At 38.5% G+C, this 26,358-nt stretch overlaps 1 protein-coding gene across 2 annotated transcripts in view; it reads left to right on the top strand.

Moving 5' to 3' along the window:
* CCDC141 (coiled-coil domain containing 141) overlaps positions 1 to 26,358 on the top strand; it is a 233,348-nt gene that overhangs the window by 151,890 nt on the left and 55,100 nt on the right. For both annotated transcript variants that reach the window (XM_049887559.1, XM_049887558.1), the window contains 4 exons: positions 12,321 to 12,462; positions 14,315 to 14,434; positions 15,899 to 16,090; positions 20,451 to 20,630. In XM_049887559.1, coding sequence (XP_049743516.1) covers positions 12,321 to 12,462; positions 14,315 to 14,434; positions 15,899 to 16,090; positions 20,451 to 20,630 — 634 coding nt within the window. The remainder of the gene's footprint in view (positions 1 to 12,320; positions 12,463 to 14,314; positions 14,435 to 15,898; positions 16,091 to 20,450; positions 20,631 to 26,358) is intronic.

Below are 26,358 nucleotides of genomic sequence, written 5' to 3'. Positions count from 1 at the left end.
AAGCCAGCCTCCAGTCTCTCATGAATAATGGATTTCCTAGGGTTTGTAAAAGGTTTTCTTCATTCATTAGTTGGGTGGGGATTTCCAGGAGAAGGGAGGGGTTATGAAAATCAAATGCACAAGCAGTTGGAATTCAAGATGGATTTCCTCACAGAGGTTGTTGGAACTAAGATGGAGTCTGTCGTGAGGGCTGCTGGGGTGTGGAACAAGACATATTCTGGGATGTTGCACATGCGTGATGTCTCTAGATCCTGGTTCAAGTCCCAGCAAGGGATCCCTGCTCATGATTATCTCATGTGGAAGGTCATTCATAGGTTACCTTATTTTTACTGCGCGTGCTCTTCACCTGGTGGGGTACTTGAAAAACAACTCCGGAGGGTTATCGGTAATTTGTAGCTGGTCAAACATGTAGGAATAGGAAATATGGCCCCTTATCTAAGCGCGTAGTTTGTTAGTCACAAGTAGTCCTTGAGTGCCACCAGTAAAAGTTGTGTGGTGGTCTGCAGTTAGGTTTAAATTCCAAGAATACTGAGTCAGAGGCTATTTAATTATAGCCAGCCTGATCTCTTGCCTGTCTTAATATCAGAGGCCTTTAATCTGATTATTTTTCCTTTAGTAAAAAAAAAAAAAAGCCCTAAGAAGTTCACATTTATTTGAGATGATGCTTCTTCAGTTAATCCGAGATCTTTGTCACTGTTGTTCTGTAATTACTACCTTAGTCGGAATAGGCCCATTCTTTCCTTACACAGAAATCAAGCACATTTGAAATTCTAGCAGCCTCACAATTTTTTTTTTTTTTTCACAATATAGTGGTTATTGACATGTTTCTTGGCCTTTTCTATTTCCTGTCTGTAATCCCTTAATTTTGAGTCATTGTTTTTTGGCTTCTTAGAGGATAACAATAACATTTTTCCACTTCATATAACCTAAACATACTTTAATTTGAAAGACATTTTACTGCATTCATTTGCACTTAGTTATAATGCAAGTTGCCTGTAATAGTATGTGACAATGGTCAAACTTAGAATTACAGTGAAACCGGAAGCTCACAGCTCCCAGTTCTCCTCACCTCTTCCTGGGCCTTGCTTGGCATCATCCTTGAGCCCTGTTATTAATACAGAACAAAGGTGGCCTGCAGTCATGCAGAATCCTGCCATTTATTAAGCCACAGGAAGCTGCTGGTGTTGGAAGTGCTGGATTTGGAGCCCCGTGTGAGGATGGAATTTTCCATAATTTGACAATAATGAGGGCTCTTTTTTTTTTTTTTTCCTTCAGTGCAGTTAGCGATTCAGTGGAGCTCAAAAGCATACAGATACTTGTAGTACCGTGCTATCTTCTGAAGTAATCATTTGCCTCTCCCGTTTGCTAAAATTTCCTTAGGCTATACAAGCAAACTTGTAATCAGTATTGACTCATTTTCTATCCTTACTTGAAAGACTGTACCAGTTTTCACTCTGATTTATCATGATGGTTTTAAGCTTATAAACTTCATGCTGACTGTTTTTGCTTTGGTATATCTTTAAGTATTGTTTATGGTCCAATATTTATTATTACTTTCTTAATTCTAGTTCTTCATATTTTCATATTTTACAGAGAAATAAAAACAGAAGTCATTGGGATTTTGCTTTCTCTTCCCATGATTTTCATTTATATTGGCTACCACTACTTTCCTTGGTCGAGATTGTGGATGGTAATCTTAAGTCAGATTCATTCACTCATTTACTTATTCATTCCAGAACTATTTATTGATTGTCTGTTGTGTCTGAGATACTCCCAAACATCTAATCGGATAGGCAAAGTGTCTGCTCACACGCTGCTTATGGTGGGGAAAAGTAGTCAACCAATGAGTAATTCAATAAATGATGTCATCGTGTTCAGCAGTGAGTATGAAAAAATGTAAAAGTGAAATGGGATAGAGTGACTAGGGTGAGGGGACCACTGTAGACATCATAGTCAGGGAACGGTTCTTTAAGAAGATCCGCCAAGCAAGTATCTGGAAGTCCACCAGGCTGAGCAACAGCAGGCACCAGTGTGGTTGGAACAGAGGGCACTAAGGGAAGAAGGGTGTAAGACAAGATCAAAAAGTTAAGTGTAAGCCAGACTGTGTTCAAATACGCATTAGCAGTGATAGCAAACATTTGTGTGCTTTGTACACATTAGCAAATTTAATTCTCAACTACCTTGTGATATGGGCACTGTTATTATCATTGTCCTTATTTTGCAGATAAGGAAACTGAAACACAGAAAGGTTTTTATTCACACAGGTAGTAAGTGGTAGAGTGAGTCTTTGAATCCAGGTCTGAACCGCTATGTTAGGTTGCTAGCTCTGTCTACTCCTTTCATTTAACTTTTTTCAGTAACAAGGAGCCTGACCACTTAGTGAACATGAGTTCTTTTTCATTCTGGTGCACCTGAATTGGAGTCCATCTGTCTTGTGATTTCAACTCCAGTCTCAATTCTCTGTGAAGTTTTACTTTAAGATCATTTCACAAAATTATTGAACCTACATATTAACATCTCATAAGACATGTCAACACCAGGCCTCACATAGAGATCAGTCAAGAACACTTAAACCTGGCCCTGACTCTCCAGAACCTCACTAACCTCCAGTCAGGGAACTATCCCTTGCAGGAGTGTGCTTCAGGCTCCAAGGGAGCCATGAAGACAGTGGGCGTTGGGGCCACCTCTTCAGAGAAGGGAGACATAATCCAGCTTCTGTGGTCAGGAAAGATGGAGTGAAGGAGTGGGATCCGAGAGGGCTGTGAACAGTTGTTGAACTTGATAGACTAAGATGGGAAAAGGGTCCAGATCTTTGGACTAAGAAGAATAAAATCTAATACTTTATAATACTTCCTTTGAATTCCTTTGTATTTGTCAGGTGTGTCTCGTGGCTTATCTTTTCGTTCAGTGCTGTTCTGAATTATTCCTTGGTTTGTTTCACTTGTGGCAATGTCATCTCCTATTCCAGAATCTGCCAACCTTGAGGGCTGAAGCCAGGCAGGAAACCTCTTTTATGTTTTCTTAATATTTCAAATCAATCCAACTACTGTGTAAGTACTAAGTTTTTTTTTTAACTTAGTACTTACACAGTAGTTGGATTGATTTGAAATATTAACGGGCTGGTATAACATTAAACGGAACCCTTTAAAAAAAAAAGCGGGGGGGGGAGCCTCTAACACAGTGAAAATACTTATCTTAGTTATCTAGCACTGCTATAACAGAAATATCACAAGTGGGTGGCTTAACAACCAGAAATTTATTTTTTCACAGTTTAGGAGGCTGGAAGTCTGAATTCAGGGTGCCAGCTCTAGGGGAAGGCTTTCTGTCCTTGTTGGCTCTGGGGTGAGATCCTTGTCTCTTTTCAGCTTCAGCTCCTCTGTTACTTGGTGATCTTCATGTGGCCTGGCATTTATCTTCCCCCATCTCTACTTGCTTGCTTCCTTGTGTGCCCAGTCTGCTTTTATATTTCAAAAGAGATTGACTTAAAACACATCCTACAGTAATACTGCCTCATTTACATAACAAAGAAGCCTGTTTCCAAATGGGATTATAACCACAGGTTATATTTTTGGGGGACACAATTCAGTGCATAACAATACTAAAATATTTTAATGGAAAACAAAGAATAGCAATCTTTACCCCCCCAAACAAAATAAAACAAAGAAACAGAATATTCCTTTCCTAATAGATTCATTTATGATTATGTTTTATAAGAACTGTACCAATCATTTAAGAACTTAAAATAACATTTTTTTTTAAAGATTGATGATGTATTTAGATGGTAAATGTCAGATACCGAAATTTAGAAAATTACAAAGTTGAGGTCTTATGATAGAGTTAACTCAGCTTCTTTCCAAATATTTTCATGTCTATATTAAGACATTCTTTTTAGAGGTTAAGTAAATGTCATAACTGCAATCTAGGCCTGTTAACATTGTTAGGTTTTTATCATTTCTGGAACTTTTGGTATGAAAGACAATCAAATTTTATAGTTTCCATTAAATCTAGGAGTATCTGGGTTAGGTTCCTATAAGGTAGGAGTTACTCACTCTGTGAATGTGTTAATTTATGATGCTGATCTGCCTTCTAACAAGGACCTAGAAGTAAGAAGGGCGCCAGCTCTAGGGCAAGGCTTTCTGTCCTTGTTGGCTCTGGGGTGAGATCCTTGTCTCTTTCCAGCTTCAGCTCCTCTGTTACTTGCTGATCTTCATGTGGCCTGGCATTTATCTTCCCCCATCTCTGCTTGATTCCTTCCTTGTGTGCTCAATCTGCTCTTTTGTATTTCAAAAGAGATTGACTTAAAACACATCCTATACTAATACTGCCTCATTTACATGACAAAGAAAGATCTGGAACCCAGAGCCTACAGAGGAAACCTGACTGAAGGGCAGAAATCTCAGTCTGTAGGTGATGAAGGAGGAGCTCTCTCAAATTCAAAGGTTTAGGAGGAAAACACACCAACACAGGAGAGGTGAGTGAACATATTTATGAACAGTATGCTCATCACAGTACTATTTATAATAGTGCATTCTGAAAGCCACCTGAATATTCCCCCAAATATGGAAATGTTGGAATAGCTTAAGGGCTAAACACATAATGAAATATTCTAAAAAGCCAGATAAAAATGGTGCTCTTGAAAAAATATTTAAAAACATAACCATTATCCTCACAATATATTTTCAAGGGGTTAAAAGTAGGATTTGAATTGTGCATATGGCATAATACCAACTTTGGGTTGTAGGGAAGACTGCAGAGGAAAGCTTTTTGGAAGGAACATATTGAAACATTTTTATATTATCCAAATTATCTCAAATGAGAGTATTTATCTGTTTAGCTCTTGTGCCCTTTTTATCTGAGGATTTATGTGATAAATCATGAAAACTTTTCAGCACTTCGCTCTTTAAATATTGCTTTTCTGCTCTTCTCTCTTTTATAACTTCTGCTAGAAAAGTGTTGGAACCTCTCAGCCTGTTTTTCAGTTTTCTTCTCTTTCATGTTTTTTATCTCTCTGGCTCTTTGCATTGCATTCTGAGTGAATCCCTTAGGCTAATTTTCTCTTCTGTTAATTTTCCCTTGTGTTCATTCATTGGTGTTTTTCGGTTTTAATAACTATATTGGTTTCACCTCTAGAATTTTATACTAACTCTTTTGTGTTTTATTTCTGACAGTTTTTTCCCCACAGTTTCTTGTTTTTTATTATTATTATTATGGGTGTTGGTTTTTACTTTATCTCTTTGATGATCCTGGGTATATTTACTTTAAAGTCATTTTCAGTTTTCCCTACTTATCTTCCCTTCAGCTAGAGTATATTTATCTCTTGTGTTGAGTTTCTTATCATTGATTTTCCTCGTCTTGATATTTTGGGTTACACTCTTAACTTGAGTGAGAAGTCTTCATTGTTTGCCTTTCTTTTGCTTGTTTTGTTCTGTCCTCTTTGCTCTTTCCGCTTTAGCAGCTTAGCAAGGACCTCCATCTGGACTCACAGGGCCTCCAGTCCAGAGCTAGTCTTCTTTTGTTCAGAGTCACACAAGCTGCCATGAAATATTATAGCTCTCAGGATGCATTTAGGAAACCAGGGGAGGAGGGGGGGCTTACTGTGGTTCCTGACTGCCCTGCTATGGCCTATGTCTGATTCAGTGGCCTCCCATTAGCAGTTGGCTGTAGAGTTTTTTAAACTCCTTTACAAGTGAGGAGAATGCTATCCCTGTTGCTAATTTCAGATAGAATTCCAGCTATGGTTCCTTTCATGTAGGACATGTTTTGATCTCTATGGCCTCATAGGAATGGTACTTCCAACCACCTATACCTGTCCAGACCAGGGCCCAAGAGGCCTACTGCTTCGGCTGCACTTAACAATTTGTATTTCTTCATTGTTGAAAGTATGTAAATGATGTATATGTGTGTGTGAGCGTGTGTATGCATGCACATGCGCACGCACTAGTGTATGATATTTTTGTCTGGTGGGGAGAGATTCTCAGTATGTATAACTTAAATCAGAAAAAAAAAATTGTTGTGAAAACATATGCATTTCACTTGTACAGTATAAATGGCACTTTTTCAAAGTAGGGATGCAAACTAGAGCGCCGCCGTTGGTTCCTACAAAATAAAGAAGATTGTAAACATGAAGGAAACCACTATTTGGGTCCCTGTTAAAAAAAGAAGTGATTTTTAAAGATAAGGAAGATTTTTTTTTTTCCATTTATGAAGTATAATTTGTCCGTAGACAGAAAAATATCATCAGCTGATTCCTTCTGATGAGACAGAGTAACCTGTCAAGTGCTTGCCATCTGGTTCAGCTCCCAATCCAGATGGGCTGCCAATAGTAATTTATGAAAGGTTTGAAAGCAACTTGCTGTTTTCCGGAAAGTATCATTAGAACACATTAACATTGGGATTTGTTCCCCTCCCCCAGCCCTGATTGTGACAGATGCAAAAATAGGGCAACTGTTCCCATATAGCAAGTAGGACAGTCTGTTTTTGAGCCACAAGTCAATGTGTCTCTGCTCTTTGGGGAAAAGTAAATCAGTCATTTTCTTCCTCCTCCTCTTTCCTCTACTAGATCAATGAGTAAGGGAGAAAATGCTCCCATTATGGAATTTCTAACAAATATCTGAAGAAGCCTTCACAGTCTGTCATTTCTGAGCATCTATAATGGTTGGAAAAGTCAAAATCTACGTTAGGAATAATCCGACGTAGCTTATACGCCACAGAACAGGCACCACCTCATCTTTTCTCATAAAGAAAGCCCCAAAGGTCAATTCAATGCAAATTATAGAACCACAGATTGTTAGAGCTAGACCACCACCCCACAAATCAAGCAGCAGATGAGTAGTGTTGCTTCCAAATCAGACCAGACTGACAGGGCACGACGCTATGGTTCAACCAAGTTTTCGTTACCTACCTTTAGTCCTTGTCCCATCACTTAATATGACTGCGAAGTATTAAGATTCATTCCTGGGTGACTTGTGGAATTCTATTAATTTATTTTCAGTTCATGTAAAGAATTGCCGGCAGGGAGTGAGGTCATATCTTTCCTTTGATCAAACCATCTGCTTTTCAGGCTCTGATGAAATTACCAGTGTGCATGCTGTACATGCTTAAAAATGTTTTAGAATGTTCAAAAGACAAGTCCTTAATCAGCTTATGAAGTGTCTAACTGAAAATGATGGCAACAGGGCTGTTTGTTACCTGCAGTATTGGTTTTCCCTGAGGCGTGGAGGGGGCCGGGAGGGCTCTGGGACAGGAGTGTGATGGGTATAGTCCAGCTGGGAATCCGGGAAACAGAAGAGATCACTGTCCTTTCTTTGACATAGACATTGAGGATATAAACAAACAAAAAAACCAAACCTGTTGTGGTGGAGATGATTCTAACTCATAGCAACCCTGTAGAACAGAGTAGAGCTGCCCCATAGGGTTTCCAAGGAATGTCTGGTGAATTCAAACTGTTGAGCTTTTGGTTAGCAGCCAAGCTTTAACCACTGCACCGTGGTTAAAAGCACTTGGCTGCTAACTGAAATGTCAGCAGTTCAAACCCACCAGCTGTTCCGCAGGAGAAAGATGTGGCAGTCAGCTTCTGTAAAGATTTACAGCCTTGGAATCCCTGTGGGTCAGTTCTATTCTGTCCAACAGGGTCTCTATGAGATGGAATCGACTAGAAGACAATAGGTTTTATTGATCTTAGGGTGAGCAAAATGAGCCTCACACTGAGGGCCTAAGCCACAAGTAAGAGTGCAGTGCACACTGGACAGCAATAAGTAATAATGCACAGCTGTTAACAAAATACTGCTTGATCCTGTACCATCCTTAGAATCATTGCTGTGTTTGAGCCCGTTGTTGCAGCCACTGTGTCAATCCATCTCGTTGAGGGTCTTCCTCATTTTTGCTGACCCTCTACTTTACCAAACATGGTGTCCTTCTCCAGGGACTGATCCCTCCTGGTAACATGTCCAAAGTATGTGAGACAAGTGTCACCATTCTCACTTCTAAGGGATATTCCGACTGAACTTCTTCCAAGGCAGATTTGTTCATTCTTCTGGCAGTCCATGGTATGGTCAGTATTTTTCACCAGCACAGTAATTCAAAGGCATCAATTCTTCTTGGATCTTCCTTATTCATTATCCAGCTTTCACATGCAATGAGGGGATTAAAAATACCACAGCTTGTATCAGATGCACCTTCATCCTTAAGGTGACGTCTTTGCATTTTAATACTTTAAAGAGGCCTTTTGCAGCAGATTTCCCCAAAGCAATATGTCCTCTGATTTGTTGACTGCTGCTTCCATGGGCATTGATTGTGGATCCAAGTAAAATGAAATCTTTCACCACTTCAGTATTTTCTCCATTTATCATGATGTTGCTTCTCTGTCCAGTTGTGAGGATTTTTCTTTATGTTAAGGTGTAATCCGTGCTGAAGGCTGTAGTCTTTGATCTTCACAGCAGAACAAGGCAATTCACTCTGTCCAGTCTTTAAATACAGCAGGGAAGTATCAGTTTAACCAAACTAAAAATGATAAACTTGCTCACCAGATAGGAAATTAGGTAGTCTTTGGGTAGTCTAAAATCTCCTTAAGTGAAGAAAATGTGAAGTCATCATTATTTGAAAACTAGTGGACACTCGTGACGTTTTTAATATAGTAACTGTGTAGATCTTCTCGTTTCTTAAATCCACATCTTACCTTCCCATAAATATGGATCAAAGAGTATATTTATTTAATTTGAAAACGTGCATTGATCTCTTACTGGTCACAGGACTGTGTGCTACTGTAAGAAGGAATAGAATAGAATGAATGAATAGAATGCCATTTTTTTCCTTAAAGAATTTACAATGCAGTAGGTACATAAGACAAAGCACAAATTACCACGAAACAAGAATCTCCTGCATCATTGAGGAGTTGAACATGGATGGGCCTTCCAAAGACAGAGAGATCCTGTGTGCTTGGTTGTGATTCATCTAAATGAAAGATGAATGTTGCTAAAGAACAATGGTTTTATGGAAAGAACGCTTGAATTTGGTTTTATTTCCCCATTTCTGTTTTCAGTGCTGGACACTCGAGGTATGTAATTTTAATAAGGCGCCAGGACCCTCTAGTGGCCACTTCACAAACTACAGACAGACATTGCCTTACCTGGAGAAGCCGGCCAATTTCAAAAGACTGTCCTGTTCCTCTGATAGCATCAACACTCAACCCAAGGGAATAAGAAGCTTTAGAGTAAAACACTACCCGTCCCCCTGTCATGCTGTTTCACAGATCCATAGAAAGTACTGTGAGGGTTGTAAAGAATGTTGACTCTGGGATCAGATGAACAGGTTCAAATCCTGGCTCTCCCACTTAATTAATAAACCTGTGACCTTGGCAAGTTAATTAGCCTCTGTGTTTTCCAGTTTGCTCATCTGTAAAATGCAGATAATAATTATATCATGCTCACAGGTGTGATCAGAATTAGAAGCAAGACTATGTAAAACATTAAGTGATGTCATAGTAAGTGCTCAACAATTTTATTAGTAGTAGTAATAGTTTTTTTTTTTGAAACCCTGGTGGTGTAGTGGTTAAGTACTACAGCTGCTAACCAAGAGGTTGGCAGTTCGAATCCGCCAGGTGCTCCTTGGAAACTCCATGGGGCAGTCCTACTCTGTCCTGTAGGGTCGCTATGAGTCGGAATCGACTCGATGGCAGTGGGTTAATAGTTTTTTTAATAGTTAAAAACTGAAGTCTTGTTTATGACTCCTGAAATTCGAGTAGAAAAGTGTTCTGAAAACTAAGATTTAAAATAAATTCAGTAAACAATTATTAAATATAATACATGTATGGATTTAGAAATCAAAGAGGTCTGACTTTAAATCCCTGCTTTGCTGCTTCCTAACTGTGTGTCTCTGGGCAAATTATCTTGCCTCAGAAGCTTCAGTTTCTTCAGATAAAAATTGCAGTTAATGACACCTACCATTAAAAGTTATTTTAAGAATTATATGAAATAACACATGTAATGGACTGAAAGTACTTGTTACAGTAATTCATTAAATAGTAACTATTTAATGAAATATTATGTAACATTCTATGCAAACATATGCAAAGTTATGAGAAGCGTAAGTCCACAGTCCATTATTTTCCATGGCAGTGTACATCTAAGTGACAGTTCCAGAAGAGGGAGTGCTTTATCTGTGAATGGCCAAAGAGGAGGCTGGATTCCATCTGAAAATTGAGTCAGAGCACCATAATTAAGACAAAACAGGGATTCAAGTGGGTAATTTGGGAGGGGATGGGGATGCTAGAGCAAGTCTGGGTCAAAGTAATGGGTAGGTCTGACCTCTCAATGGAGACATCACAGCTGGGACTTAAGGTTAAGCCCAAAAAGCTGGTCGACAGCCCTGTTTTTTTTTAAAGGCCACAGAGTAAAAAGAGTAACAAACAGGCACCAAGAGGCTTGGCTGGACTTGGTTACTGAGGATTGGTTTCCCTAGGACTCTTCGAAGTCTATGTTCGCCTCCCAGCTATACCTCCTTGGGTCAAGGAAGGCGCTATTCCAAGGTTAGTGAGTAAAATGTCATCTGACTGCAGTAGATGCAGAGGGCATTCTGGGTAGAACCACATTCAGGCAACTCAGAGGTGGGAGTATTTTTCATCTTGGTCGATGCAGTTTTTTTTTTTTTTTATATATCAAATTGTATCTTTCTGAATTTTATTAATCATTTCTAAATTCCTTTTATTGTAGTAAGGGGCCTTTCTGCCATTTCCAGCAATATTTCTTTCCAGCATGTTTATGTATTTCACAAATTTTGTTCTGTATACCTTCTTTCCACAGTGCCACTTTATCTTTCCTCATTGCAGTTTTCCATATTCTACAAAAAACATGGAACCTGTAGTATATAGGACCACTAAGCTTTTACGTGCCTTTTTAGCATATAATGTCTCAAAGTCTAAAACTCGATTAAAGTACCATTAGTACTACTAATGCACAGCTTTTACAGACTTTGTGAAATTAGTGTAATAAGAGTCATTTCTAGAACTTCCTGGCTTCTTGATTACGCTCTTCACTGTTCCTGAGTATTAAAATGGAAGCCTAATAGTTTTAAGTATACCACAGAACATTATGTGTCAAGGATAAGATTTCCCACAGTGATTTTATTTTTCCCCAATTAAATTTGTCTGGGACGCCAGTGGTACCCATAGGATGCACCTGAGTCCCAGGCACATTTAAGAAACCAGAGAATTCTCAAGCTTACTGATGAACTTTCATCTCTTAAGCAGCCTCTTTGTCATTCCAATGAGGTGTTTTACGTCTCAGTCATTTGGGATCTTGCCCTCCTTTCATTACTAATAAAACTCTTTTTTACAGAGTCATAAATTAATTATTTGAGGTAAAATTACTGAAATGTGTACCTCATTCTACAATCTTTTTAAACTCTGGGCAATTAAATTTAAGAGTTATTGTGTTACTCTTTATTAGTATTTGAAGAAAATGACTGAGGAAAAATTAAAGATTTCAGCTTCATAAATAGCACAGGCTCTGTTTGAGAGTTAGGTTGAATTAAATTAAAAAATGATCAGTCCATCAGCAACCTTCTTTCATTGCCTTGCATTGCTCATATGACCAAGTTGGAGCTGGCTAGGAAACCTGCTAGGGTATCTTTAGAGTAGAATAACTGGAGTTCAACTCAAAGTTCATTCATTATTTTAAAGGCATTTTCATTTTATAAACTCTTCACCGTAACTTTTTTTTTTCTCATGAGGTCATCACTGGTGAAAAATGACTTTCTTTTTGTGACCTAGTACATTTGATTTCCTAATTGTTGGTGATAACTTGAATTTCATCTAATGAAAACAGCCTTGAACATTCATAACCATCAAGAACAAGGACCTTGGTGTGTTACATAAATATTTTACCCTTTTAGATTAGTTAATGCTCTGTTAATTGGCTGATCCGCATTTCTATTCAAAGAGCATCTTAGATAAATTAAGCTTTTAAATAACACCCCCAGGAAAACTTTTGGCAAACATATTGTGCTTTTTGCCATAAACATATCAAAATATCTTGGAGAAATATTAACAAGTAAACCTTTAGAAAAGATTAGTTGTGGTTATAAAAACTCATAACTCACCTACTCCCTCAGGACTGACTGACTTAAACAAAGGAATATAATTTGTTTTTGTTGTCTGCTATACCAGGACTGTAGATAGCTGCTTAACTGTTATGATCCTGAAGCTGATAACTTTTATCAATTCATTCCTACATGAAGGAGCAGATCTGTTTTCAAATGTTCCCTGTTCTTGGGGCTTGCTTCTACACTGGGGTAAAATGAACTAACAGCTGGCTTGTTCTGTTCAGCTCTCGGGTGACCGGGATCCGTGAGATGATAGGATGCATTCAGAGTCGAGTGGATCATCTGACCGAACAGTGTTCAGCACACAAGGAATTCGCTCTAAAGAAACAGCAATTAATAGCCTCAGTGGAGGGTTACCTAAGGAAGGTAACATAAATGTATCCTCCTAAAGCTGGTATTTAAATTCAACTGCTCTAATTCCATTTGCAAAAGTAGCTTTTTTCTAATTTGTTGATAACAGACATATGCCAACTGCGGTATGTGGGCATGATGGGGAGATAAGGGCTTGTCTCCTTAGGCTTCTCACATTCCACATTAGGTCCTATAATTGAACAAAACAAAGTTGTAATTCACTCTTGCTCATCAACCATTCTTGCTCCAGGATGCAAAAATAGGTATACAACACTATCTGCTCACACCAGCCCTGAATATATATACACAAAGATTGTTCTCACTTTACACAGTACCACGTTAACTGAACCATGAACATACTGGAATTATACCTTCAACTTGCATAGATCTGTGCTTGGTTCCAATATGCACATGTTCCAGTTAACATAGTGCCATAGATAGATAGATGATAGATAGTTAGATAAGTTAGATTGATTGATTAGCTGATACCAAAAATTATGAATTCAGATTTTTCTAGGTAATAACAGTGCCCATGCAAAGGACATGGTCATTCTGAATAAAAACACACATGAAGGTCCCCTTTAAAAAGTGAATAAAATGGCTTGAGATAGGAGAATTTTATTTTCTATTTTCAAAGGAGGATAGTCAGGCAGCTGTTATTTGAGTGAATAATGAATTACCTGTAGGTGGGATATATAACAAAAACTGGTACTATATCAATGATACTAATGCAAACAAACTTTGCTGCTTAAGCTAAATCGCACACTTTCAGTGATGTTTTCATTTGATTCACGGATGCGCATGTCTGGACTTACATATGTAGAATTAGTAGTTTTCACAGGAGTGGGCATTAAATATATGTCTTTCCTTATTTCTATAACTGACATCAAGGGCTAGCCATGTGTCTATTTAAATTGCCTCCCCACCTGTTACTGATTCAAAAACTTGGGAATTTGAGGCTTGTTCTGATGCCTGGATCTAGGGAGATTCCAAATATGGTGCAGCTGTGGGGTACCCACATTCCCTAGAGCTTGAGACCCGGAACTAATTTAGTGGTAGTGGAAAACAGGAGGAACTCAGACAGCTGTTGCTACTTTTCCTCTTGCCAATTCAGAGTCAGTTTGACTCCGAAGAATGAACTCTAATTAGAGCAAAGAGATGAAGGAAGTAACTTGAATGGAATAGAACCCACTAAGGGTTCCTTGTTCATTTATTCACTTGTGCTGAGATTAAATCATAGTCTCATAAATTCAACAATTAAATGGGTTTAGTGTGTTCTTGTGCTTTACGATCATGTGAATAGCGTTGGGTGCCACCCCAGAGCCCCTCAGCTCTAAATACAGTAACCCACAGGTTGGGTTCTGGTCTGGACCTCTACTTCAGAATGTACACTGCAAATTGTGTCCCATTCATACAGTGGATGACTGTGAGTTAATGAATCAGATGAAGTCATCTCTGCTGCTGTATTGGCAAGTGCATTGTCCTTTCTAGGTAATGTAGATAAGTTCTTAGAGGATGTGAATAATGGCATATATCTCATTGCTGTTAATAAAAGAAATATGTTAAACATATACCCTCTGTTGTTGGGTCAGTAGGGTTTCCAAGGAGCGGATGGTGGATTCCAACTGCTGACCTTTTGGTTAGCAGCCGAGGCTCTTAACCACTGCACCACCAGGACTCTTCCTCATACGAAGGAGCAGCATTATTAATTTAAATATGAAATTCTGAAATAATTAAAACTGTTTTTAGATGAAAATTGACAGCATGTATTTAAAGTATAATGGAAATATATAGAGTAATACTTATCTTTACTACATACATGCAAATATACAGTACTAAGATTGCAATATATTTTTTATTCTTAAAGGTGGAAATTACAATTCAGAAAATCAATCCAGTACTTTCCAATCCAATAGATGTCAGTTCCAGTCTGTCTGAATCAAAGAAGATTTTGAGTAAATATCTGGAACTGGATATCCAAACTAAGGTAAATAAATTAATAATCATTATTGTGGTTATGATTTTATAAATATAATTTCTCTTCTCTGTATTCAATAGCTATAGAACTTAATCCTAGCTTTCTTGAGGATTGTGATTCTAAATTAATATTGTAGCAAAAGATGACTTAAAAACTCTTACTGTTATACATGTCTAAATCGTTTATACTTATATGTGTGTTTATTACGATGCATGAGCTCACTGAAACTCAGCATTACTGCCTGGAATTAAGCGCATATTTGGCTCTTATTCCTTGTCTGGTCGATGTTAACAACATTTTTGGGCATGCCAGAGGAAGTAGGGAGGGTGCTTCTTTAAGACTTTCTATGCTTTTCTGCTACAGCAAATTGCAACAAAAAATTGGCAGAAGTAATGTAATGTACGTTATTGTAAGACTCTAGCAGGCAAATAAAAACAACCTCGTTCTGAAACTCACAGATGAACCAGTTTTTAAAAGATAACTTACTTGATGGCATGTTTTTTATTCCTTTTTAAAAATGCTTAAAATAAAATTATGTCTGGATTCAATTCCATTTTTTTATTTTAAAATTGTTCAAAGTGGGGGAGGGAATTTCACTGGGAGAAACTCATTTGCTCCCCTCTTTCCCAGAGTGCTATCCTGAAGCAGCACTTGTAAATTAAAATTACCTTCATTAGGTGGAGTACTTGGGACGCATATTAAATGCAAGAAAGGAAGCAGTCCCTCTGTGCTGCAAATGGGAGTGAAGCTTTTTCCTTTCATTTTTGCTTGATTCTTAAATTGGTCTCAAATGAAATTTTACATGATTTTTCTGTAGCAACTGTATATGTAATGCCTACAGTATCCACTCATCCACCTAATGAATGGTTAGTTTTCACATGCCAGAAATTGCACTCAAAAGAAAACAGGAGAGCATTCCAGACCACATCAAAATCACTTACTCTTTTAGGTCATTTAGATCTAATATGTAACATTCTCCCTACATTTCTTTAAAAACCCTTCTAGATAGAATTTCAAATAAGACTGCGTAAGTATAATTAATATCATTTTGTAAATTTAAAAATGAAGAAATATCTTCTGTAAATTTGCCAACTCTTCGTGTAACAAAATGAGTTTAAGAATTTACCAGATCTGTTGTTAACTTTCATAAAGCAATTCTTAAGTGTAATTACAGTTCTGGCATTTTGCTTTACAACCTTTTGTGCCAAACAAATTTTCTTCTATCTGTGATACAGAAAACAGAATGCTCTAAATAACAAGCGTAGCTGATAGAGCTAAAGAATATTTGAGGTGATTTTCATTTTACAGTGCCTTTATTTTTAAATTTTGAATGGTGTGCCTATCCTTTGTTGAGAAGAGTCTTGGTATAAGTTCAGTTAATAACCGTAAAAGGTGGATATACAGAAGGTAATGAAATGTGAATGTTCATGATTCCCCTGTCTGCTTCTGAACTCCTGTGCTTTGCTTTCATAGGAAACATCACATGAATTAGAAGCAGCGGCAAAAATCATGACAGAGAAAAGTGAATTTGGACCTGACGAAGTGGCATCACTTTCTTCTCAAGCTAAATGGCTAGAGGAAGAATTAAAAATACTTGGCCAAAGCATTGGCTCCAGGTTACGAATTCTGCAAACTCATGTGGCATTTCTAAAGTCATCAGAGGAGGTATGGTACCTATGCACTTGTCATCTTCAGCAAGGTGGCCTCTGCCCATCTCCCTTCTTCCTGCTTTCTGTGGGAAGATAAGCTCTGCCATGGTAGAAAACTCCATATTCTCCACCCCTAGTGCATGAACTCACTTACAAGTCCTTCTTTATTCTTCAAGGCACCCTACCAGTCAATTGCCATAGTCATTTCCAACTTAGGCAACCCCATGTGTGTCAGAGTAGAACAACTCTTTATAGGGTTTTTCAATGCCTGATTTTTAAGAAGTAGATCGCTGGGCCTTTTTTCCAAGACACTTGTGGGTGGACTTGAGCCTCCAACCTTTTGGTCAGCAGCCAAACACATTAACTGTTTCCACTACCCACGGACTCCAAGGCACCATAAGAGGTTGCATATAAACTAACACAAAGATTCAAAGAATAAGTTGTTTTACTAAAAAAAGTAATACAAATGTGTATGTGGATATATGCACAAAAATGGAACACTTTTTACTATGTCCTGCAAATATTTACAGTATCCTAAAGAGAGAACAAAATTACTTAAAAATAAGTCACTTTCTAAACCATGGATCTCTTTGAGTAGCTAAGCAATTCATATGGTTCATTTAAAATTCACATTAAAATCAGGGTATGTTGGGCCCAGTCTCAAGTCTGTCTTGCTAGATGCCTTTTAACCAGTCACCTCTGAGAGATTCTTCTGAGGCCTTATTCTGAAAGGGTTGTACTAGATGTATCAGTGTTCTATGGCTGCTGTAAAAAATTGCCAAAGATTTAGTGGCTTAAAATCCTACAGACCTATTGTCTTATTAGCTCTGGGGGTCAAAAGTCCAAAATGGCTTTCACTGGTCTGAAATCAAGGTGTTAGGGTGTGGTTCCTTCTGGAGGCTCTAGGGGAGTTCCTTGCCTTTTCCACCTTTTAGAGGCTTCCTGTATTCTTTGGCTAGTGGCCCTTTCCTCCATCTTCAAAGCTAGCATCATAGGATCTTCAAATCTCTCTCTGACCTCTGCTTCTATCATCACATCTCCTCCCGTGAAAGCAGCTGTTTCTTGCCCTCCTAACACCCTCGCCCTTGCCTCCCACCACCACCATCCCACATACATAATCTCCCCTGTCTGGTCTCCTTTTAGAATATTCTGAATTCTTAGAACTCTGAGGGAAGTCCATGCCCAGTCCCTGAAAATCTCAGGTAACCGTTGCCTCCATTTCCACATCTTTATTTCACCTTTTAGCATTTCTAGCTTCTTTTTAGTTCTTCTTCACCCTGGACTCTTGTAGTTCAGCAGGCATTTCAAGTGACATGATTATCCTGTTTATGAACATTTTTATTCATTTTTACTTTTGTGGTTAATTGGGATAAGGAGGTGTGAAGAAATGCTTTTTCTCTGTCTTCCCAGCCAAAAATGGACCATCTTGGTATCTAGTTAAGCATCTACTTTCATGGCCCACTTGGATCATTGTGGACCAGGAGTCTTCCCAGGGCTGGGACCTTAGCTTCACAGATGACACTTTCTCAGACAAACCGCATGTCCTCTCATCTTCCCTACTTTCAGTAAGTTTGTTTTTCTTCCTGAAAGAGCCTCATGCTGGCAATGCTCCCAGTCTGTCACTGATCACCCCCACCATGGCTACCCTTCTTTCCTCATGGTTATTCATTTCCACCTTATTCTCCATCCCCTCAACTCCCTGCCTTCCATCCTGACTAACCTAGCCAATTTCCAGTAGTACATCAGCATAACACTTTACTCAGCTTCTCTTTCCAAGCTTCCAGACGCCACTATGGAAAATCATAAAATTGTGTTGTTTGGCACTGGTACCAATCAGCTTAGAGCCAGCAAGTTCCACTTGGGGTCCCTGCCTCAGCTGGGTACCACATATGCTCCCTAGTTGGCTTCCACTCAGTAGCAATTTTCAAACATCTCACTCTAGTTTGTATCCCTAAATCTCAGCCCAGGTCTTTATCATAATAAACTTCCCGGAAAAAACTGAAGCCATTAAAGATAACTGTCTTAATTTCCTTCTACTTCCAAACTGCCCCATTCACCCACCCTCCCCTGTCTTCCTATAAAGTGAAGTCCCTTTCTAGCACTAATCAGTCCCTCCCTGTTCATGCCTACATCTAGATCCACAAGTCATCTTCTAATTTTTCAAATTTGTGTTTTCCATTCCTCCCTTCCTCTTGGTCTACAGTTATAACCTAATAGCTTTACCCTGAGATTTATGAACTTCTCTTCCTCTGCATCTCCACCATCACTTCCTTGGTGCAGGTCCTCATCATCTTTTGTCTAGCTTAATGCTAAGTTGCCTTTTTTTCTATTCTCTTGGCCTCTTACAGTTTTCCCTTTCATGTTTTCCTCCTTTTTTGCAGCAAAAGACCATTCTGAAGCAAATCCGATCACATTACTTCCTGAAATTTGGATGCCACTCGACAACTGCTAATTTATGAATCAATTTGCAAATAACTTTTCCAAAAATTGATAAAGTATTAAAGTTTATTAGTAATTAATTTAAAAAATAAACTAGAACAGATTCACGGGAATTCCTGTAATGACATTACTTTCACATACTTGCATTCAAGGAGACTTTTTGAGCAGGTGGAAAGGAAGATGGATTAAAGTTTATGTTTTCAGAATTGTGTAACTGGCAGCCCATCGAATTGACACCACAACCTGTAGCGCACCACCCTGTTGAAGCACTGATGATTGCCATGCTGATTTTGAGTCATTGTGGTAGCTGTCACTTGTTTCAAACTAAATGGAAATAATCACAAACAAGGTTGAAACCTGCTGGCCAGCGTAATCCCAGCACAGTTATACCTGTCTAGCCCCTTTTTCATGACTCAGTTTGTGCCTGCTGACATTTACCCACATTAAGATCATTTACTGCCCTGTGAACCAGCCAGTGTTTCCACACTTGTGTCTTTATTCGTGCTGTTCCTTCCACCTGGAATCACCTTCTCTGGGCAATAATTCCTCAAGATGCAGATCAAATGTCACTTCCTCTGGGAGGTTCTTTCTTATATACCCTAGACAGAGTTGGTGGCCCCACCTCAGTGTGCCCCTGGCATTGTGTATATACTTGTCTTTGTATTGCAATGATTCGCTTATGGGCCTCTTTCTCCCAGAACTGTCTCTGGGAACCCAGGGAAATAAATGATTAATTCATACTAACCAAAACCAAACACCAAACCCATCGCTGTCGAGTCAGTTCTAAACTGACTCATAGCGACTCTATAGGATAGACTAGAACTGCCCCCATAGGGTTTCCAAGGAGGGGCTGGTGCATTCGAATTGCTGACCTTTTGGTTAGCAGCTGTAAGGCTCCATGGAGGAAGTTGCATATTAATTCATTTGTGAAGGACGAGTAGGAGTATTCTGGGCACAGTGAACAAGCATTGGCAAAGGATAGAGGTGTGAATACATGAAATATGGGAAATGAAGAGAGAGCTTCAGTTTCTCGGAAGCATTTCGAGGCTCTTCTATTAAGTTCATTTAAATTAAGAATGCTGTTAAAACCTTTGAAACAGGGACTAGCCATTGCCTGAAATTTTTTACCATGTTTAGATTCCTTTTAGTAGTTATAAGCAACCTGAATCATGCCCTATTGGCCATTAATTATCATTCAAAAGGCATAAAAACTTGTGTCAAATAATTTCTGTTATTCCGATATCATCCAATTACATATTAATCTACACTTCTACAGGCACATTTGATTTTATATAAGCTCTGCTCAAGAATAGTGATTTAAAATAATCTAACACTGCTTACATTGGTTAGCAAATGAGAATATGAAATTCTAGGGAGGCAAAGTGAGGTATTTCAGTAAGATTAGCTCATGGAGGCATTTTAATATTAATACTTATACAGAAAATTAGCGATTATTTGTACTCCTTTTCTTCTGGTTTATCACTGATGAGAAGCAAATTCTGTGACTTACTAATTACTGATAATCTTTCACTGGCTTACATTTCTTCCTGACTTGTATTCCTGATTTTCTCTGTGTGTCTTCTTCTGAATTAGGAGCTTAGCTTTAGATGGAACCACACTGGTCTTTGATATAAATTGCCCCAAATTATAACACACAAATACACATAGTACATAAATATCATTTTGGTTACAGTAAGTAGTTCTTATGGGTAATAAGCTTGTCCACTCAGTTTACTACCCAGTGGTTGCCCCGTCTGCCAACAAACTAAATAGATTTTCCTGTCTTTTCAATAAATTGAATATTTAGTAATTATTTTTAAAATTCTGAAAATGTAGTCAATTTAATTTTTGTGTAGGTTTTTATTGGAATCCAGTGTTTTTTTCCTTTAAAAATATTTTAAATGTTCTTAACTTTCATTTATACTCTTCTTTTTTAGGTAGAGGAGCAGTCTCAGAGCCTAAGGGAATTTTACCAAACTGAAATGTCTTGGAAGGAAGAGGATGATGCTAAAGCCAAATATTGGTGTGACTCAGCCGAGAAACAGTGGCAGCTATTTTTAAAGAAGACTTTTTTCACCCAGGACCTAGGGCTTGAGTTCCTTAATCTAATATACATGGTAAGAATGATATCAAATAAGTCACACCTTCTGCAAGGATTACTTGTCAAAGTAAAAAAAATATAAATTCAGTAGTTCAACTGTCTATTATTAGTTAGCACTGCTGGCTTCGGAAGTCCTTTTTAGCTTCAGTCAACCTAAAGCAGGCCTGAAGCCCAGCATTTTTATGCACAGCGTTTAGATGTCCTAGATCTCTTTTAGTTTATAATGTGACGGCTCTTTTAACTATTAAGAAGATGGAGTGCCTACAATCCGAATGCACCTTTGTTATTACTACATAGTCCAGCCAAACGTTCTGAGTTATGTTGAGAGCCTGCAACAAGGTCTGTATAAAATTTCCATTGTCTAAAAATAAAGTCCAGGATGAATCGCCATTTTGAAAAATATTTTGCTATAGCAGCTCTTTTTTATAGTGATGCTCCATTACATTTAGTTGTCCTGAGTTATATCTGTAAAGTATTAGAGAAGTCTCACGTCAACCACTGACCCATATAAAATTCCCTGTAAAATTCTTAAAATATGATTACACCACCTCTCCTTTGATACCTCAAGTATTTTCCTAATGAAACTGCTGATTCTATTGTTGGAAAATACCAAATGCTAGAAAAATTTTTTTTAAAATGTTAAATCAACTCTACCCTCATAACTGGTCTTAGCCCTCTGTAGCTACACAGGTCAAAAAAAAAAAAAAGTATTCACATTTAATTCCTCATATATGAAAGTCCTTGAGACGTTGAAAGCAATTGCTATTTCTAACCTGAGTTTTTTCCTGCAGCTAAACATATACACATCCTTTCTACCATTTATGAGTTAGCTTCATTTCTGTCTCTACCCTGATCTCCCTCCCGTGGACTCTCCATGGTTTTTCAAAATCATACATAAAATGTAGCAAAAAAAAAAAAAATGAAACAGTACTTCAGCACGGAGAACAATAATCTGCATGTTATTCTTTACTAATGACAGCTAAGATTATGCTAACATTTTTAGTAATAATTTCACTTTACTGGAAACCCTGATGGCATAGTGGTTAAGTGCTATGGCTGCTAACCAAAGGTTCAGCAGTTCGAATCCACCAGGCACTCCTTGGAAACTCTATGGGGCAGTTCTACTCTGTCCTATAGGGTCGCTATGAGTTGGAATTGACTCAGTGGCACTGGATTTGGTTTTTGGTTTGGTTTCACTTTACTGGGGTATATTAAGCTTGTGATTGAGTAAAATTTCCATAAAGTTTTTGTCGAAATTCCTGCCAAGCTAGGTCTCTCTCATATCTGTATCACCATCTTTCTCAAGCAAATGTGGGCCTTTCTGTTCATTCCTGTTTAATTTCATTTTGTTAGTCTTCACGCATGATTTACCTGTTATCTGCTATATTTATCATCCCTCCTGGGTTTAATTCTGTAATTTGATAAGTATGCCTTCTATGGTTGCAATGAGATCTTTAATAGAAGTGTCTAAAGGGCACGTTGCATTCCAGGCCATTAAGCAATCAGTTGATTAACCAGTTTTTAAATAATCATGAACACTCCTAGTAGTACTTCTATTCAACCACCATTTCACATTCTTATTCTTAAGGCTATAATGGAAGACTTTCTCAAATACACCGCTCAAAACAAGGTATACCTACCTAGTATCCTATCAATTCGTAAATATAATTTGGCATACATCAGGTTGCACATAGGGTTGCTATGAGTTGGCACCTAACAACATAAATTAGGTTGACTCCTAGCAATCAGTGCATTCTTTTCAAACTGCTCACAAGCTATTTGATAAGTGATAAACGTATTGTACTGGTTTTCATTGTGAAGCTTACCAGTCTGTAAATTGTGTAGCCCAAATCTTTCCCCTTTTGAAAATCAGAGCATTTTCCATTCCTTTCTCTCATTTTCTGGCCCTTCTCCTATCTTCTGTGTATTTTCAAAGATAACTGACATCTGCAATGTTCTCAGTACCCTGGGATGTGATTAATCTTAGTCTGGAGCTTGAGGTACAATTTTCTCTTGATCTCTTGATCTTCTTTGTTTCACCTTTGTTGTTTGAAGACCGTTCTTTTTCCATGTATTTGGGAACAATATATGCATTAAATAATTACAATTAATCTAATATCATCTTTGAGCACCCGGAACAACTTGCTAAGCAATTTGTCCATGTCTCTATTTTATGCAAGAGCTTTATTTTAAAAAACAATCAAGTTATTCATTTGGAACATTCATTGTTTTGATATTATATATATTACATATATGTATTTAATTTGTACTTGGTTCAGCACATCTTCCATCTAATTTGTACTTATAAGGAAATTCAAGTATTTACAAAGTACATTTTTTTATCCTTGTTATTACTGAATTTAATTCCAGAAATTTTATTCTTCAGTTCTGGCATTTGCAGTTGGTTCCTTATTATTAGATCAAAATTTCTGATAAAATTTTCTTTATTGTCTTTTCTTTTCTCTACCTTTCTTACACTCTTTAGAACCATATTAATCGTAGGTATTTAAAAGTGCGTGTCATCTAATACCAGCATCTGGATCTGGAGCTGTTTCTACTGTCTACTTTTTCTCTTGGTTTCTGGTCATGTGTTCCTGTCTTTTAGCAGGACTAGTGAATATTTATCAAATACCAGGCATTGTGTCTGAGAAAACTGTAGGAGCTCCAGATGGTGTTATCTTCTTCTAGAGAGAGGGTCCACAATTATTTCCCTAGTAAGATGGATTGCTGGGAGATGACTTAATCCAATCAGGAGCTGTGCAAAGTTGAGGGTGGAGTGTAGTCCTGCAAGGCTTAGTGTACCTCTCATTCACCTTGGTTCTTCAGGGTTTTCGACAGAGCTTGGTGCATTTTCTGAGATTTCTGCCTCTGGAAGGCTTTGAACTCCGATCTTTGTATTGCAAAATGGCGGAAACACTCCACTCTGCTTTTTAGAGGTTTTTGCTTAGGTTTTTAATTCAGTGCCCTGCACAGCCTCAGTCCTTAGGAAAGGATCAACTATGTTTGAAGCCCCATACAAACCCCAGGTATCTTACAGAAGTTCTGCTGGTTTCCCTGTTCTTCGTTAAAGCCCCAATTATCCTGTCACTATATATAATAGCCCATGGGGTAAAAGTGGTTAAAGGTCAGCTCACCTCTCTCAGGTTTTCTTCTCTCCAAAGTCTTAGCCTCTTTGGATCTTGTTGCCTCAGCAGCTTTCTGCTGCCTTCAAATAGATGTTTTTTTGCATTTTATCCAGAGTTTCTAGTTGATAAACAGAAGCACTGCTCTGCCGCCAGCTACTCCATCCTACATAGAAACAGAAGTTTTATTTATTTTTTTTTTGATTACTTGTTTTACTTATTACTTAGAATGTTTAAGTCTCCCATCCCTGGAGTAGGATATCATGCCTGGTAGAGGGTCAGCAAAAAAGAAGAAGACCTTCGATGAGATGGTTTGACACAGTGGCTGCAACATACAGGCTCAAACATAACAACAATTGTGAGGATGGCACAGGACTGGATAGGGTTTCGTTATGTCATACAGAGTGTCACTGTGAGTTGGAACTGACTCGATGGCACCTAACAACAAAACAACAAAGTTTGTACAGTCAGATTTTCATTATTTAAGAGGAACCTACCTACTCCAAGTTATGTTTTGTATCCATGTTCTAAATAAACTTAGGTTGTCATGGTATTTAAATGCCTATTTAGTTGCTAGGAGTAGTGCGTATGTTTACTACATGTGTGGGTATTCTCTTTCCTTGATACTGTAAACATGGTCACTTAACCCCAAGGTTTCTATAACTGTCATATGACACATAAGTTCCAACTGAATGACAAGAATTAAGGCTCTTAACTTTATTGGCTCAATGACATTCTGAGAAATGAAATTGTTGGTAAAGCAAGTAAAAAACATTTTTTATTCTCATATATTCTGGACAGTTTGGACATAACAGATTTAGTTGTTAAGAAGGAAGAGGGCCAGCTGGCATTTTCCATTCTGTTGATTGGATTACTGTGGCTCATATTTTCAAAGCTGAAATAGAAAGTTTTCTAGTTATCTAGAAATCATCAAGATAGGAGAAACTGATTCAAGCCCAAATCCTGGCAAACTTTTTGATGAAAGTGCCAATTTATTAATTTATAGTGATGAATTTCAAGTCTACTATCATGGGTACTGCCTTCCTGTTATCAAGATACTCGGAAAACAAGACATTGGAAGACCATTTACTCTATAGAATCTAAACAGAAGATGGATAATTTAGTTCCTTATTTTGAACAAATTATGGCAGAATTTTCCATGCTGTGTCACAAAAGTAAAATGAATAGAATGTGTTTACTAACTAGACTGTGGCAAAATTATTTAACCTTCCTGAGTGGCCAAAATACTTAAGTCTGAGAGGAGGCGGGGCCGAGATGGTGGAGTAGTCAGACGCTTCCGATGATTCCTTTTACGACAAAGACCTGAAAAAACAAGTGAAATGATTATATTTATGACAAGCTAGGAGCCCTGAACATCAAAGGTAAAGTTAGAAAACGGACTGAGCTGCAGGGTGAGGGAGAGACAGTTCAGAAGTGGAGGGGAGCTGCTGGACCTGAATCGTCAGAAACCCTCAGGTACCATTCCCGGGAGTGACAGCGGTGGGCTGACGGTAGCATTCTGGCTGCAGTTTCCTCAGGGAGAGACAGCCAGCCACACAGCCTACTCACACCTCCAGAACCAGAGAAGAACGGCACCCTTGGCAAAAGCTAAGTACTTGCATATATTTTACCATGCCACCAGCCCCCAAGCCGGCTTCAGTGGCTGTTGATCTCTCTGGGCCTGAGAGAGGTCCTGCTGAATGCTCTGAGCCATTATCCCAGCCTTGAAGAAGGAATAAATTCACAATTGGGGGAAAAGATAATCTGCCAGCTCCACTGACCTGGAGTGCTTAGGACAGAAGCGGCTCCTGTCCAGGCATAAATGGTCCACGAACTTTGAATATCTTTCCCCCCTGCATGGACCTGTGTGGGCCTATTTCAGGAGAATAGGCCCTTGTTGGCAGACTGCAACTGTTTCAGCTACGCGGTGGAGAGGTGGGTGTTTGATCTTTGAGACCGCTTTGCCTATTAATCAGAGTCCTCACTTACCCACATCAGGGACCTAAGGACTGGTGGCTCCATTCAGGTCACCCAGCCACCTGCGACAGGAGTCCAAGGATAACTAGTACTCCCAGTCCTTACAACCAAAAGCATTGGATGCCCATGGTCTGTCTGTAGAACCCACCCACCTGTGCACTGTAGGGAATAGGGATGTGCTTTCTTCACAGACACTTGAGGGATGGTTGTCAGCCCCCTGTCTTGTTCAGAGCATGACCCTCTGCTACAACCAGATACTGGTACTTACACCAATTCCACTTGCCCCTCTAAGACCATGGCACAGAGCCTGTAGCGCACACTTGATGACCAACTACCTGGACACCTGAGCTGAATCCATACAAGAAGGGTGAATGGACTCCTAGGCTCATATACCTGATAACAGCTCTAGCCATCTGGTGACAGGACATTAGAGCTTCAAAGGTGAAAACAATCAACCTAACTCACTCAAACAACCTATTTGAGCATATCAAAACAAAACGAAGCAAGAAGTAGGATACAGTAAGCAAACATAAAATACAATAATTTATAGATGGCTCAGAGACAACAGTCAATATCAAATCACATAAAGAAGCAGACCATGATCACTTCAACAAGCTCTCAAAACAAAGAATCAAGGGGTCTTCT

Source organism: Elephas maximus, chromosome 6 (genome assembly GCF_024166365.1).
Source record: "Elephas maximus indicus isolate mEleMax1 chromosome 6, mEleMax1 primary haplotype, whole genome shotgun sequence".
Classification (NCBI taxonomy): domain Eukaryota; kingdom Metazoa; phylum Chordata; class Mammalia; order Proboscidea; family Elephantidae; genus Elephas; species Elephas maximus.
Note: the sequence above shows the minus strand (reverse complement) of the source record. Positions and strands in the feature narration are given on the sequence as shown.